Source organism: Mesoplodon mirus (assembly GCF_964341445.2).
Source record: "Mesoplodon mirus genome assembly, chromosome: 18".
Taxonomy (NCBI): Eukaryota; Metazoa; Chordata; class Mammalia; order Artiodactyla; family Ziphiidae; genus Mesoplodon; species Mesoplodon mirus.
Window position 1 is genome coordinate 44608496 of NC_138994.1, and position 17828 is coordinate 44626323.

The 17828-nt window shown below is 39.4% G+C and overlaps 1 protein-coding gene across 4 annotated transcripts in view; it reads left to right on the forward strand.

Moving 5' to 3' along the window:
* LOC309794273 (myosin-8) overlaps positions 1 to 17828 on the forward strand; it is a gene marked incomplete at its 5' end in the record, with an annotated part of 77338 nt that overhangs the window by 36667 nt on the left and 22843 nt on the right. For 2 of the 4 annotated variants that reach the window (XM_082605526.1, XM_082605527.1), the window contains 5 exons: positions 13524 to 13791; positions 14485 to 14628; positions 14714 to 14870; positions 17544 to 17571; positions 17672 to 17780. In XM_082605526.1, coding sequence (XP_082461652.1) covers positions 13582 to 13791; positions 14485 to 14628; positions 14714 to 14870; positions 17544 to 17571; positions 17672 to 17780 — 648 coding nt within the window. Of the gene's footprint in view, positions 1 to 13523; positions 13792 to 14484; positions 14629 to 14713; positions 14871 to 17543; positions 17572 to 17671; positions 17781 to 17828 lie in introns of those variants that run through there. The other 2 variants (XM_082605529.1, XM_082605528.1) reach the window with 2 other exon arrangements.

Below are 17828 nucleotides of genomic sequence, written 5' to 3' on the forward strand. Positions count from 1 at the left end.
CATATCCCTGCCCCCGAGAGCCTGTGCACCCCACCACTGCCAGGGTCCCGTGATCCAGGGACAACTTTCCTGGGAGAACATAGGGCGCGCATCAGGCTGGTGCAACGTCACGCTGGCCTCTGCCGCCGCAGGCTCGCCCCGCACTCCGTACCCCTCCCTCCCCCCAGCTTGAGTGAGCCAGAGGCCCCTAATCAGCCGCTCCTTTAACCCCCTCTTGTCTGGGCGAAGAACAGACACCAGAGGGCGACCTACATGCAGAGGTGGGTCCAAATCCAAAGTTGAACCCCAGGAGCTGTGCAAACAAAGAAGAGAAAGGGAAATTTCTCCGTGCATCCTCAGGAGCAGCGGATTAAATCTCCAGTCAACTTGATGTACCCTGCAACTGTGGAATACCTGAATAGTCAACAAATCATCCCAAAACTGAGGTGGTGGACTTTGGGAGCAACTGTAGACTTGGGGTTTGCTGTATGCAACTGACTACTTTCAGATTTATATGTTTATCTTAGTTTAGTTTTTAGTGCTTGTTATCATTGGCAGATTTGTTTATTGGTTTGGTTGCTCTTTTTTTAATAATATTTTTTTAAAATTTTTATTCTAATAACTTTATTTATTTTATTTTTCTTTCTTTCTTTTTCTTCTCCCTTTTCATCTGAGCCATGTGGCTGACAGGGTCTTGGAGCTCTGGCCAGGTGACAGGCCTGAACCTCTGAGGTGGGAGAGCCGAGTTCAGGACATTGGACCACCAGAGACCTCCTGGCCCCACGTAACATCAATTGGTGAGAGCTCTCCCAGAGATCTCTGTCTCAACGCTAAGACCCAGCTCCACTCAACGACCAGCAAGCTCCAGTGCTGGACACCCAATGCCAAACAAGTAGCAAGACAGGAACACAACCCCACCCATCAGCAGAGAGGCTGCCTAAAATCATAATAAGTTCACAGACACCCCAAAACACACCACTGGATGCGGTCCTGCACACCAGAAAGACAAGATTCAGACTCATCCACCAGAACACAGGCACCAATACCTTCCACCAGGAAGCCTACACAACCCACTGAACCAACCTTACCCACTGGGGGCAGACACCAAAAACAATGGGAACTCCGAACGTGCAGCCTGCAAAAAGGAGACCCCAAACAGTAAGTTATGCAAAGTGAGAAGACAGAGAAATACGCAGCAGATGAAGGAGCAAGGTAAAGACCCACCAGACCAAACAAATGAAGAGGAAATAGGCAGTCTACCTGAAAAAGAATTCAGAGTAGTGATAGTAAAGATGATCCAAAATCTTGGAAATAGAATGGATAAAATACAAGAAACGTTTAACAAGGATCTAGAAGAACTAAAGAGAAAACAAACAATGATGAACAACACAATAAATGAAATTTAAAATTCTCTAGAAGGAATCAATAGCAGAATAACTGAGGCAGAAGAACGGATAAGTGACCTGGAAGATAAAATAGTGGAAATAACTATAGCAGAGCAGAATAAAGAAAAAAGAATGAAAAGAACAGAGGACAGTCTCAGAGACCTCTGGGACAACATTAAATGCACCAACATTCGCATTATAGGGGTTCCAGAAGAAGAAGAGAAAAAGAAAGGGACTGAGAAAATATTTGAAGAGATTATAGTTTAAAACTTCCCTAACATGGGAAAGGAAGTAATCAATCAAGTCCAGGAAGCACAGAGAGTCCCATACAGGATAAATCCAAGGAGAAACACACCAAGACACATATTAATCAAACTATCAAAAATTAAATACAAAGAAAAAATATTAAAAGCAGCAAGGGAAAAGCAACAAATAACACACAAGGGAATCCCCATAAGGTTAACAGCTGATCTTTCAGCAGAAACTCTGCAAGCCAGAAGAGAGTGGCAGGACATATTTACAGTGATGAAGGGAAAAACCTACAACCAAGATTACTCTACCCAGCAAGGATCTCATTCAGATTCGATGGAGAAATTAAAACCTTTACAGACAAGCAAAAGCTAAGAGAATTCAGCACCACCAAACCAGCTTTACGACAACTGCTAAGGAATTTCTCTAGGCAGAAAAAACAAGAGAAGGAAAAGACCTACAACAACAAACCCAAAACAATTAAGAAAATGTTAATAGCAAATCCAGGGCATTGGACGTGAATCTGGGGTTCAGATTCCTGTCAAGCTCAGGCAGAGTTCCTGGCACGTCAGTCGGCATGGGTGGCACAGATGGCCCGACTCTGACCCCAAGGACACCAGGCCACCCTGTGCGCCTCAGGCCACCGCCCTGACCCTCCAGTGGCTCCAGGTCCTCATCGCCACGCATCAGCCGGGCAGTTCGAGGGATTTGGATGTCCATGTCTTTGGAGGACCACTACTTCGCCTGCTGCACGCTTGCGGGATCTTGGTTCCAGGCCAGAGGTTGGGCCCGAGCTCCTGTTGTGGGAGCTCCAAGTCCAAACCACTGGACTAACAGAGAACCTCAGATCCCAGGGAATATCAATTGGAGGGAGACCCCGGAGTGAGGCCTCCCAGGGTCCTCATCTCAGCACTAAGACCCAGCTCTATCCAACTGCCTGCAAACTCCAGGGCTGAATGTCTCGGGCCAAACAACCAGTAAGACAAGAATACAGCACCACCCATCCAAAAAAAAATGAAATGACAAAAAAATATGTTACACACGAAGAAGCAAGGTAAAAACCTATAAGACCAAATAAATGAAGATGAAATAGGCAACCTACCTGAAAAAGAATTCAGCGTAATGATAGTAAAGATGATCCAAAATCTCGGAAACAGAATGGAAAAAAAACAAGAAACATTTACAAGGACCTAGAAGAACTAAAGAGCAAACAAACAGTGGTGAAAAACACAATTACTTAAATTAAAAATGTCTAGAAGGAATCAATAACAGAATAACTGAGGCAGAGGAACAGGTAAGTGAGTTGGAAGAGACAAAAATGGTGGAAATAACTGCCAGGGAGCAGAATAAAGAAAAAAGAATAAAAAGAATTGAGGACAGTCTCAGAGACCTCTGGGACAACATTAAACGCACCAACATTCAAATTATGGGGTCCCAGAAGAAGAAGAGAAAAAGAAAGGGTCTGAGAAAATATTTGAAAAGATTTCAGTCAAAAACTTCCTTAACATGGGAAAGGAAATAGTCAATCAAGTCCAGGAAGCAGAGAGAGTACCATACAGGATAAACCCAAAGAGAAACACGCTGAGACACATATTATTCAACTTATCAAAAATTACATAAACAAAAAATATTAAAAGTAGCAAGGGAAAAACAACAAATAACATATAAGGGAATCTCCATAGGTTAACAGCTGACCTTTCAGCAGAAACTCTGCAAGCCAGAAGGGAGTGGCAGGACATATTTAAAGTGATGAAAGGGAAAAACCTACAACCAAGATTACTCTACCCAGCAAGGATCTCATTCAGATTCGATGGAGAAATTAAAACCTTTACAGATAAGCAAAAGTTAAGAGAATTCAGCACCACCAAACCAACTTTACAACAAGCGCCAAAGGAACTTCTCTATGAAGGAAAACACAAGAGAAGGAAAAGACCTACAATAACGAACCCAAAGCAATTAAGAAAATGGTAATAGGAACATACATATCGATAACCACCTTAAATGTAAATGGATTAAATGCTCCAACTAAAAGACATAGACTGGCTGAATGGATACAGAAACAAAACGCGTACATATGCTGTCTACAAGAGACCCACTTCAGACCTAGGAATACATACAGACTGAAAGTGAGGGGATGGAAAAAGATATTCCATGCAAATGGAAATCAAAAGAAAGCTGGAGCAGCAACTTTCATATCAGACAAAACAGACTTTAAAATAAAGATTATTACAAGAGACAAAGAAGGACACTACATAATGATCACGGGATCAATCCAAGAAGAAGATATAACAATTCTAAATATTTATGCACCCAACATAGGAGCACCTCAATACATAAGGCAAATGCTAACAGCCATAAGGGGAAATCGACAATAACACAATAATAGTAGGGGACTTTAACACCCAACTTTCACCAATGGACTGATCATCCAAAATGAAAATAAATAAGAAAACACAAGCTTTAAATGACACACTAAACAAGATGGATTTAATTGATATTTATAGGACATTCCATCCAGAAACAACAGAATACACTTTCTTCTCAAGTGCTCATGAAACATTCTCCAGGATAGACCATATCTTGGGTTCCAAATCAAGCCTTGGTAAATTTAAGAAAACTGAAATCATATCAAGTATCTTTTCCGACAGCGCCATGAGACTACATAGCAATTACAGGGAAAAAAAACTGTAAAAAATACAAACACATGGAGGCTAAACAATATGCTACTAAATAACCAAGGGGTCACTTAAGAAATCAAAGAGGAAATCAAAAAATATCTAGAAACAAATAACAATGAAAACATGATGGCCAAAACCTATGGGATGCAGCAAAAGCAGTTCTAAAAGGGAAGTTTATAGCAATACCTCAAGAAACAAGAAAAATCTCAAATAAACAACCTAATCTTAAACCTAAAGCAATCAGAGAAAGAAGAACAAAAAACCCCCAAAGTTAGCAGAAGGAAAGAAATCATAAAGATCAGATCAGAAATAAATGAAAAAGAAATGAAGGAAACGATAGCAAAGATCAATAAAACTACAAGCTGGTTGTTTGACAAGATAAACAAAATTGATAAACCATTAGCCAGACGCATCAAGAAAAAAAGGGAGAAGACTCAAATCAACAGAATTAGAAATGAAAAAGGAGAAGTAACAACTGACACTGCAGAAGTACAAAGGATCATGAGAGATTACTACAAGCAACTCTACACCAATAAAATGGACAACCTGGAAGAAATGGACAAATTCTAAGAAAAGCACAACCGTCAGAGATGGAACCAGGAAGAAATAGAAAATATAAACAGACCAATCACAAGCATTGAAATTGAAACTCTGATTAAAAATCTTCCAACAGGCTTTCCTGGTGGTGCAGTGGTTGAGATTCCGCCTGCTGATGCAGGGGACATGAGTTCGTGCCCCGGTCTGGGAAGATCCCACATGCTGCAGAGCAGCTGGGCCCATGAGTCATGGCAGCTGAGCCTGCGCGTCCAGAGCCTGTGCTCCACAATGGGAGGGGCCACAACAGTGGGAAGCCTGCGTACCGCAAAAAAAAAAAGAAAAAAAATCTTCCAACAAACAAAAGCCCAGGACCAGATGGACTCACAGGCAAATTCTATCAAACATTTAGAGAAGACCTAACACCTATCCTTCTCAAACTCTTCCAAAATATAGTAGACAAAAGAAAACTCCCAAACTCATTCTCTGAGGCCACCATCACCCTGATACCGAACCCAGACAAAGATGTCACAAAAAAAGAAAACTACAGGCCAATATCACTGATGAACATAGATGCAAAAATCCTCAACAAAATACTAGCAAACAGAATCCAGCAGCACATTAAAAGGATCATACACCATGATCAAGTGGGGTTTATCCCAGGAATGCAAGGATTCTTCAATATACGTAAATCAATCAGTGTGATACACCATACTAATAAATTGAAGGATAAAAATCATATGATAATCTCAACAGATGCAGAAGAAGCTTTCAACAAAATTCAACACATATTTATGATAAAAACTCTCCAGAAAGTAAGCATAGAGGGAACTTACCTCAACATAATAAAAGCCATATATGACAAACCCACAGCCAACATCATCCTCAATGGTGAAAAACTGAAGCCATTTCCACTAAGATCAGGAACAAGACAAGGTTGCCCACTCTCACCACTCTTATTCAACATAGCTCTGGAAGTCTTAGCCACAGCAATCAGAGATGAAAAAGAAATAAAAGGAATCCAAATCGGAAAAGAAGAAGTAAAACTGTCACTGTTGCAGATGACATGATACCACACATAGAGAATCCTAAAGATGCTACCAGAAAACTACTAGAGCTAATCAATGAATTTGGTAAAGTAAGAGGATATAAAATTAATGCACAGAAATCTCCTGCATTCCTATACACTAATGATGAAAAATCTGAAAGAGAAATTAAGGAAACACTCCCATTTACCACTGCAGCAAAAGGAATAAAATACCAAGGGATAAACCTACCTAAGGAGACAAAAGACCTGTATGCAGAGAACTGTAAGACACTGATGAAAGAAACTGAAAATGATACAAACAGATGGAGAGCTATACCATGTTCCTGGATTGGAAGAATCAACATTGTGAAAGTGACTATACTACACAAAGCAATCTACAGATTCAATGCAATCCCTATGAAACTACCAATGGCATTTTTCACAGAACTAGAACAAAAAATTGCACAATTTGTATGGAAACACAAAAGACCCTGAATAGCCAAATCATTCTTGAGAAAGAAAAACAGAGATGGAGGAACCAGTCTCACTGACTTCAAACTATGCTATAAAGCTACAGTAATCAAGACAGTATGTTATTCGCACAAAAACAGAAATATAGATCAATGGAACAGGATACAAAGCCCAGAGATAAACCCATGCACATATGGTCACCTTATCTTTGATAAAGCAGGCAAGAATATACAATGGAGAAAAGACAGCCTCTTCAATAAATGGTGCTTGGAAAACTGGACAGCTACATATAAAAGAATGAAATTGGAACACTCCCTAACACCATGCACAAGAATAAACTCAAAATGGATTAAAGACCTAAATGTAAGGCCAGAAACTATCAAACTCTTAGAGGAAAACATAGGCAGAACACTCTATGACATAAATCACAGCAAGATCCTTTTGGACCCACCTCCTAGAGAAATGGAAATAAAAACAAAAATAAACAAATGGGACCTAATGAAACTTAAAAGCTTTTGCACAGCAAAGGAAACCATAAGCAAGACAAAAAGACAACCCTCAGAATGGGAGAAAATATTTGCAAATGAAGCAACTGACAAAGGATTAATCTCCAAAATATACAAGCAGCTCATGCAGCTCAATAACAAAAAAACAAACAACCCAATCAAAAAATGGGCATAAGACCTAAATAGACATTTCTCCAAAGAAGATATACAGATTGCCAACAAACACATGAAAGGATGCTCAACATCACTAATCGTTAGAGAAATGCAAATCAAAACTACAACGAGGTATCACCTCACACCGGTCAGAATGGCCACCATCAAAAAATCTACAAACAATAAATGCTGGAGAGGGTGTGAAGAAAAGGGGACCCTCTTGCACTGTTGGTGGGAGTGTAAATTGATACAGTCACTATGGAGAACAGTACGGAGGTTCCTTAAAAAACTAAAAATTGAACTACCATATGACCCAGCAATCACACTACTGGGCATATACCCTGAGAAAACCATAATTCAAAAAGAGCCATGTACCCACAATGTTCATTTACAGCACTATTTACAATAGCCAGGACATGGAAGCAACCTAAGTGTCCATCAACAGATGAATGGATAAAGCAGATGTGGCACATATATACAATGGAATATTACTCAGCCATGAAAAGAAACGAAATTGAGTGATTTGCAGTGAGGTGGATGGACCTAGAGTCTGTCATACAGAGTGAAGTAAGTCAGAAAGAGAAAAGCAAATACTGTATGCTAACACATATATATGGAATCTAAAAGAAAAAATGCTTCTGAAGAACCTAGGGGCAGGACAGGAATAAAGATGCAGATGTAGAGTATGGACTTGAGGACATGGGGAGCGGGAAGAGTATGCTGGCACGAAGTGAGAGAGTGGCATTGACATATATACACTACCAAATGTAGAATAGATAGCTAGTGCGAAGCAGCCACATAGCACAGGAAGATCAGCTTGGTACTTTGTGACCACCTAGAGGGATGGGATAATAAGTGTGGCAGGGAGACGCAAAAGGGAGGGGATATGGGGATATATGTATACATATAGTTGATTCACTTTGTTATACAGCAGAAACTAACACAACAATGTAAAGCAATTATACTCCAATAAATATGGTAAAAAATTTTTTCTTAATAAAAAATAAAGTAAAAATCATAGTTACCTTTAGGAGAGGGAAATAAGAGTTATAATGAGGAGGATCAAGAAAGGTTTATGGGGTGCTGATAATATTCTGCTCTGGATGCTATCTGAATTATTGTACTACTTACATGCACAAAAATAAACACATGAGATCCCTCATTCCTATTGGGCCTACTAGGAAATAAACTGCATGTGCATGCGCGCGCACACGCGCACACACACACACACACACACACACAATAAAAAGAACTATCAGCTAAAAGAGAATCCTCCCCACGAAGCCCAAATTTATACATCTGGAAATTTAAAAAAAATACTTTAGATAATTTGGGAGTTGAAATGGAAATAGAAGCTTTAAAATAATTATAATTGAAGGACAATCATACAAGGGTACTACATATCAACCCATGGGATTTAGCCAAAGTAGTAACCAAAGAAAAATTTATAACCATAAATAAACATGCAAAATCATAAGAAAGAATGAATGTAAATGAAGTTAGCTTTCAGTTCAAGATGCTAGATTAAAGACCAATATAAAAAAACTAAAGAAATAAAGGAATGAATAAGATTAAAAGCAGAAAATAATAAAATAGAAGAAAACTTATTTGGTAAATCTAAATTAAAAAGACCAACACAAAAGACAAAACTTTGGCAAATACGGTTTAAAATAAAAAGAACAAAATTAAAATACGTTAAAAAAATTAAAAGGAATAGATGCCTACACAGGAGTTTTTTTAACTATAAAAAGATAGGCACAAAAAAAATCTAAAAACCCACGTGAAATGGGCAATTTTCTAGGAAAATATAAATTCTCCAAATGGGCAAAAAAAAAAAAAAAAAGGTAGAAACTCTGAACAAACTAATCAATAGTCATGAAAAAACTTACATTAGATTGAAAGATTTCTCCTCCAAAGAGGCTACAGGCAAAACGAGTTTCCTGAAGGAACTGTTCCAAGCCTTCATGGAACAGATTATTCACATCCTAAACACACTGTTGAAGAAAATAGAAACAAATAGGAGGCACTCATTTTACAAAACTAGCACGATCCTGTATCAAAACCAGAAAAGGATAGCACAAGAAAAGACAACTACAGCCTAATCCCATATGAACTCAGATGCAGAAATTCCACATTTACAAAAAAAATGCGTAAACTTAAAGCAGCAGGAAATTAAACATTACATCAATAGGTTTTATTTCATGAATTGCAGAACAGTAAAAGTGAGGAAATCTAACACAGTTCATTATATTAACAAGTGAGAGGAGAAAAAAATATAATTTCAATAGATACAGAAAAAACAGTGGTAAAATCCAATGCATTTTTTATATATAATTCACATACTATAAAATTCACCATTTGAATGAACAATTCAGTGGTTTTAGTAGATTCACAAAGTTATGCAGCCATAACCACTATCTAATTCCAGAACATTTTCATCACCTCAAAAAGAAACCCCGGCCTCCCTGGTGGCGCAGTGGTTGAGAGTCCGCCTGCCGATGCAGGGGATACGGGTTCGTGCCCCGGTCTGGGAGGATCCCATATGCCGCGGAGCGGCTGGGCCCGTGAGCCACGGCCGCTGGGCCTGCGCATCCGGAGCCTGTGCTCCGCAACGGGAGAGGCCACAACAGTGAGAGGCCCGCATACCGCAAAAAGAAAAAAAAAAAAAAGAAACCCCATTAGCAGTCATTCCCCAATCTCTCCTCTCCAGACCATTGTCTGGCAACCACTAACCTACTTTTTGTCTCTGTGGATTTGCCTGTTCTTGTTATTCAAATATGAACACATTGCATCCAGCTTTGTTTACTTAGCATTAGTGTTTTCAAGGTTCATCCATGTTGTATCATGTATCAGTACTTCATTCCTTTTCATGGCTGAATAATATACCACTGTATGGATATACCACATTTTATTTATCCATTTGTCTGTTGATGGACATGTGGGTTGTTTCCACTTAGCTATTATGGATAATGCTGTTATGAACATTTATGTGCAAGTTTTTGTATAAGCGTATGTTTTCAATTCTCTTGGCCTTATATCTACGAATGGAACAGTTTAATTCATTTATGATTACAATTATTAGAAAACCAGATATAAAGTATACATCAAATATCGTATTTGATGAGACATTAGATGCAATCCAATTAATTTTAGTCTTATCTACAAGGCTTTAATTTTTCATATAATTAGAACGTAAGAGGTTATACAACAGCACGTTTATCGAAACTCACAGAGATGAAGTTCTGCATCCTGTCTACGCCAGTGGTTACAAGAAAGAGTGCACATGCAAAAATTCATAGAACTATAAAACAAAAGAAGTGAATTTTATTGTAAATTTAAAAATATTTTTTAAATAGCAGCAGAAAAACTCTCATATAACCGTCACCTAAAAAGAGTCAATTTTGCTGTATATAAATTATACCTCAATATCCCTAGCCATTAAAAGAAGAAAAGATTCTAACTTTAAAAGAATGATCATAATATAATTTGTTTAAAGAATAAGAGTGGGGCTTCCCTGGTGGCGCAGTGGTTGGGAGTCCGCCTGCCGATGCAGGGGACGTGGGTTCGTGCCCCGGTCCGGGAAGATCCCACATGCTGCGGAGCGGCTGGGCCTGTGAGCCATGGCCGCTGAGCCTGCGCGTCCGGAGCCTGTGCTCCGCAGTGGGAGAGGCCACAACAGTGAGAGGCCCGCGTACCGCAAAAAAAAAAAAAAAAAAAAAGAATAAGAGTGTACGGACTTCCCTGGTGGCACAGTGGTTAAGAATCCGCCTGCTAATGCAGGGCACACAGGTTTGAGCCCTGGTCCGGGAAGATCCCACAAGCCGCAGAGCAGCTAAGCCAGTGCACCACAGCTACAGAGCCTGAGCTCTACAGCCCACGAGCCACAGCTACTGAGCCCACATGCCACAGCTAGTGAGGCCCGCACACCTAGAGCCCGTGCTCCACAATGAAGAGCAGCCCTTGCTCGCCGCAACTAGATAAAGCCTGCGCGCAGCAACGAAGACCCAATGCAGCCAAAATTAATTAATTAATTATTTTAAAAAAGAAAGAATAAGGGTGTAAATTTCATTAGTGGTATGAAAATTACCTGTGACATAATTTTTAAAATAGGTTGTAAGACATATATGTACTTATATGTCTATATCTTATCTCTGCATATTGGGATTATAGACATTTTTTCCTCTTTGCTCATCTGTATTTTTTTCCTACAATGAATACCTATTATTTTGTAGTAAATAATCATTTTTTTCAGTGTTGAGTGGATGGACACTGACCCGACGGTAGAGACTCAGGATAGCATCTCCTCTCACCTTGGCCCTGCTGCCCGAGCCCAGACTCCAAGGGGGAGCCTTGGAAGCGGCCCAAGGGTGTGGAGGAGGTGGGGGTTCCTGTGGTACCAAAGAAGGAAAAGTGGTTATAGGGCCCTGAAAGCAATGCGTCGCTGAGTATGTGATCACTGGGTCACCACAGGCATGTGCGAGAGAGTTTGCCAAAACGAATATAGCTTTTAGGAGGCCCCACCAGGCACTGTCGAAGATTACCTTCGCAGCACACTAGAAAGCATTCTCTGCCAGCAGATTGGTCGCTGTCACGTTATTTATAGGAGATTGGTTCACATACTCAAAATAATATGAATACTTCTAATTATATCCAAACCTGACAGATGTCAGTACAGATTACTCTGAGGGTTCATGCTGCCAAATGTCTTGCTCTAACAAAGAGGAGGTAGCTGCAGCATCAGCACATCAGCCCCTATATAAGCACGAAGGAGCCCTCCTGCTTCATCTCCACCAAGAACCCAGAGGTAAGTGATGGGGGCCTTGGGACCTGAAGGACTCTGGGGGCAGAAACAGCTTACCCCGTGGCCCATCTCTGAGCATGCGACTGTTCCTCCCAACTTTGACTTTTATTTTCATACAGACAAGTTTTAGACCAGGGAAATATTTTAATTCTGTAACTAGCTTACTGGAATTTCAGAGCTTCACTAATAAGAAACTTGCTGTTTTACAGTGTTAGACGCTTCTGAACCTGCATCTTCATCTGGAATCCAGAGGTAAGACTCTGCTTTATTCATTTATTGATGACAGAGGGGATTTATTTAGGCTAACGAAGCTGGGAACAGCTCCTCACTGTACACCATTTCCATATTTTTGCAGTTATGTAAATAGATTGTGCTTCCAAATGTCTGCTTATAAATGCTGGGAAATCATTTTTTCAGCATGTCTTATTCTCAGAGACCACCCTCATCTGAATTCCAGGATTAAAGGACCATTTAGGAAAGAATGAATTTTGACAGTGAGTTCTCAGCTGCACTTAGAACTGTCCAGGGGCAATGGACTATTCCATGCCAACCTCCCCCTCCTGACAAGCACTGAATACTTATACACTTTACCAATATTTTTTAAATACCCAGAAAAATTCTTAATCTAAAAATGTAAACAAAAACAAACATCTTGTTAAAACCATGGTATTTTAGCTACTTTTTCATGATTCACTGTAGTTTTTAGAAAGGTTATTGTTCGTTTAAAAAATCACAAGTATTACACCCACAGAGGGCTAAATATCGTACCTGATTTAGAAGAGATCCTGGCCCTCCCCCCAAGTAATTCACTGCCTGAGAGCAAAGGAAAGACCCAACCGAAGTAACACACCAACACTGAGAGACATAGCTATCAATGGAGGACAATGGCTCACATACATGCCATGAACTCTTAAATTTTTGTCTCTTTTCTTCTTCTGGACGGAAAGAAAAGAAGTCTGTGGAATTTATGTGGGATGAAGAAACTTCTTCGTGCTGAAGCTCTCATTTCTCTGTGGTTAGATCTGTTAACTGACAGTTGAAATCTCTCATGTCAAAAGGAGAATGTTAAAAGAGATTTTGGAATTAAGGCAATGCTAAGTCTCTTGGTAACAAGCCAAGTGATAAAAAAAAAAAAAAAAACCTAGAATGATAAGAATTTATTATGGGGTTTTTAATGACCCACCAAGAGATATAACACCAAATATTAACATAAAGTAGATGTTAAAAATAATTATTTGGCTTATGAGAGAAAAAATGGCCATCTAAAAGGCAAAGATGTTTTTGATAGCTTGGAAAGTATCAATCTCCATTTGCACAAAACAAACTTTCCCTCCTAACTCTATGATTGTCCTAGCAAATGGCAGATGCAAACATTATGCAGAAGGAAAACTGGGGATTAAAGAATGACAGTTGCTATAAAACAATCCATCAACAACAGTCTTAGCTATAGATATTGTTACAGTTTAGAGAATAAAATATGCAAGGATTCCGTTCTCACTCAGTTGTAGATGCCTTAGCCCTGAAGATCAAGATCTGCCATCTGGGAAGGAAATTTTCAAAGCCCTAAAAACGAAGCCTCAAACTGCAGTCTCATTCCAAACCAGCCCTGTGCTAGGGTTACTGTATGATAACACTGGTCAGCAACAGCTTGGAAGAACAGTCACAGCCCAGGCAGGCGATGGAGCCTCAACATTTCTTTCATTTCAAATCCTAGCTCATATGTATAACTTACGGTTTCTATTTCTCCTCTCCCTCGTTTTTTCCCCAAGGCAAAATTCTCTCTAAATAAATCGCAGCCATGAGTGCGAGTTTGGACGGTGAGATGGCTGTTTTTGGCGAAGCTGCTCCCTACCTTCGAAAATCGGAAAAGGAGCGGATTGAAGCCCAAAACAAGCCCTTCGATGCTAAAACATCAGTCTTTGTGGTGGAGCCCAAGGAATCCTATGTGAAGAGCATCATACAAAGCAAAGAAGGAGGGAAAGTAACTGTAAAGACAGAAAGTGGAGCAGTAAGTAAAAACATAAGGAGAAAATATTCCCCGCTTTATTCCTCCACCTCCTTGCTTCAAGTTGAAGCCTTCCTTGCTCAGAATCTCTAAGCCTATTGCCAATACAGACACCCTTCTGGTCCATTAACAGACATCAGATTTGGAAGGTAAAAGAAATTCTCAGCAGTAACCTCATTTCTCCCTTTCCCAACTACCCAAAGGACTTTAAAGCCACTAGGCTTGGCCTCCAGCATCTTCCTTCAATTCCTCACTTCCCAGTCTAAATCCCCAAACTTGGGAGAAATAAAAACTAGCTTCTCCTATCAAAACAATTACTATCTATTTAGATAAACAATGTATTAATATCCCCATTACTTCCCCCCAAATTGAAGCTGCTTGTAATAAATGGCCAGGAAAAATGAAAAATTAAACCCATTTAAGTAAAATGATATAAACTGATAAATAAACCTGGGACAAGGAAATGTGGGAGGAAAAAAGTATTTTTTAAAGAGTAGTATGTATTCTAGCTCATCAGAGGAAACAGATTTTCTTACCATCAAACGCTAAGATGAATGTATTTTCATGCCTTTATTTAAAGGACACCGAGTAATATAATGGAAAGTGTCCACAACTGTAGTCTGATAATTAAAGCAGATAAACATAAATCCTGCCTCCAACCATTACTACAAACCTGTCTCTTACTTGACTTGCCAGACTCTAACTGTCAAAGAAGACCAAGTCTTCCCCATGAACCCTCCCAAATTTGACAAGGTGGAGGACATGGTCATGATGACCCATCTGCACGAGCCAGGAGTGCTGTACAACCTCAAAGAGCGTTACGCAGCCTGGATGATCTATGTGAGTGCCCTTCAGTATCTCTTTATTCCACCTATCTCTCCAGGTAAAAACAAATCCCACATGTTGACTATTCTGATTTTCTCAGACCTACTCGGGCCTCTTCTGTGTCACCGTCAACCCCTACAAGTGGCTGCCGGTGTACAACCCTGAGGTGGTGGCTGCCTACCGAGGCAAAAAGCGCCAGGAGGCCCCGCCCCACATCTTCTCCATTTCTGACAACGCCTTTCAGTTCATGCTGACTGGTGAGTGAGTGACGCATCTATTTACAAAAATGTGGAAATAGAATCTTTAACAAACAAACAGATTTGGGGCTTTGATTACAATAATACATTGCAGCCACGTGGGGCTTCACTGCTTTCAAGAAACTTTCAGAGCTGTAATATCACATATTCTTCCCTGCAGCCATTCTATAGATGAGTAAAGTGAAGCTCACTGAATTCATTGACCTACCCAAGCTAACCCAGCTGGTAACCAGAAGCCTCGTTGAAATCATTAGTAGACCTCCATAAACATATTTGTTGTTGCTCTGTCACATTTTTTACTTTCTGATTTGGACAGAAAAAAAGTTCAAGTAGATTTTTAAAAAATATCCACATCCACAGCAATCAAGGAAAATAGTTACCAGCCATAGCGGGAAAGCTTTGTGAATTCCTTATCTTTAAAAGACACAGCTAATATCACTAGCCTTTGGGGTAGAACAGGAGTAAAGAAAGAGCTATGACTTTCCTCTCAAAGATTTTGAAGTATTTTCCTAGAAGAATAGAATAGAAATCTCTCTTTCTTTGAAAATACTTTTAAGATTTTTTTTTTGACGTGGACCATTTTTTTTAAGTCTTTATTGAATTTGTCACAATACTGCTTCTGTTTTATGTTTTGGTTTTTTGGCTGCAAGGCATATGGGATCTTAGCTCCCTGACCAGGGATCAAATCTGCAACCCCTGCGTTGGAAGGCAAAGTCTTAACTACTGGACCACCAGGGAAGTCCTGAAAATATATTTTTTTAATTATATCAAAGTCTGTTATTCCTGTCTTATCAAAGCATAAACAAATGGCTTTGATGCGAATTGTAGGCCCAAATACAGCATGAAAACCTTTTATTGGCACACACCAAATGTATTGCCTTTGGAAATATTCTAAATTCCTGAGTTTCCTGTTCTTCCATGAGATATTAAAACTGGAGAAGATTTTGTTCCTTTTTGTTTTTTTATTTGTTTGTTTTTGCACTGTTTTTAAATTGTCTTTTAAAGGAGAAGAGGAAAGAGAAAGGGATAAAATAGGAATCTTCCATTACAAATTGGCCAGCAGTTCTACAAGGATATCATACCAGGAAACTGTTCTTTGGTTGTCAGCAGAAGCTAGCTACCTTCCAGAAATTATCCAAATGTGGGCTCATTCCAGAGGTTTTAACACTTAGCAGTTGCATTTACACTGCTATGTACACCACCATCCCTACAGAGGTCCCCACTCCCCCAAGTTTTTGGGTTGCTCCAAATTCAAGATTACTTATCTCCAAACATGATTTTTGTAAAAAAAAAAAAAAAAAAACACCCAAAACTGTGGCATTTGATCAGGTTAGAGACTAGAACATTGTTTTCTTATCTATGTTCCCACTAGATGTGATATGCTCTTTCTTGATTTTTCTTCTATTGGAAAAAGAAATCAATCTGAGTATGTTCCAAAATCTGTCTCTACTTCCCTGAATAGAGCTTTGAAGTTCTCTAAAGTCTATATCCACATCTAAATAGCATCCAAATTAGCATTTATTTCTCTGAATAGATTTTTTTAGATTTGAGAATGCTCTAAAATCTGTATCAGTATAGAATTAAAGATTTAACAAATCAGAAAATTGGTATATATCCAACATATCAGTCATATAACTAGTGGCAATTTTTGTTTTTATTACTTAGAAATGTGTATAAAATAAAAAGGAAAATAAAAGTAAATGAACACCAACATTTACAATTCCAGATCCCTTCCTTTTTTAGTATTACCAGCTGTCAAATTAAAATGAAAAACCGGGAGGAGGCCAGGTAGCAGAAAAATATATAAACTGGAAGTCAAACAGACCTAAACATCTTGATAAGCTACGTAACTATTAGAAAAGTCACTTATTTCTCTCTGGGTTTGTTTCTTCATCTGTTAAATGAAACTTCAGAATTGTATGATTCTTACTGAAGTAGTTACAGATGAAATTATACGATGCCTGGAATTTTCTTTAAAATAACCAAGTGAGTTTAGGATGGGAGTACAGGTTATACAAAGTTGGCCAAATAATAACTGTTGAAACTGTATGATGGGTACATAGGAGCTCTTTATACGTTATTGCCTCTACCTCTGTATACGTTTGAAACTTCCCATAAGTTTTAAAATTAATAATATTTTAAGAAGAAACACATGATTCTTTGCCTCTCATTTTCACAAATTTTACTACAAGAGGCAAGTACTATCTGGGAGCTACACACAAAACCAAGATCACAGGCAACATCTTCAAAATGTTAAAAAGGATAAACTGATTAATCTTTACAGAGTCAATAATCTTTGTATTGAATGTGTACTATTTTTTTAAGGAATTCTGCCTTTTTTTAAATTTTTATTTATTTATTTATGGCTGTGTTGGCTCTTCGTTTTTGTGTGAGGGCTTTCTCTAGTTGCGGCAAGTGGGGGCCACTCTTCATCGCGGTGCGTGGGCCTCTCACCATCGCAGCCTCTCGTTGCAGAGCACAGGCTCCAGATGTGCAGGCTCAGTAACTGCGGCTCACGGGGCTAGCTGCTCCGCGGCATGTGCGATCTTCCCGGACCGGGGCACGAATCCGTGTCCCCTGCATTGGCAGGCAGATTCTCAACCACTGCGCCACCAGGGAAGCCTGAATGTGTACTATTTTTAAAAACTGATGGTCTTGATTTCTTTTTTACAGATCGTGAGAACCAGTCCATCCTGATCACGTATGCGATTTTTTTCTTCTTCTCTGGTTTGTGGTGATTGTCTTAGATGTCGACAATGTGAGCTGTAGTTCTGATCTCATCTCTGGTTTCTGTTTGACAGCGGAGAATCTGGGGCAGGAAAGACTGTGAACACGAAGCGTGTCATCCAGTACTTTGCAACAATTGCAGTTACTGGAGAGAAGAAGAAGGATGAAACTAGCAAAATGCAGGTGGGTTTGACCGGCGTGTCAGAATCAAGACTGGCAGGGCGCACAGGA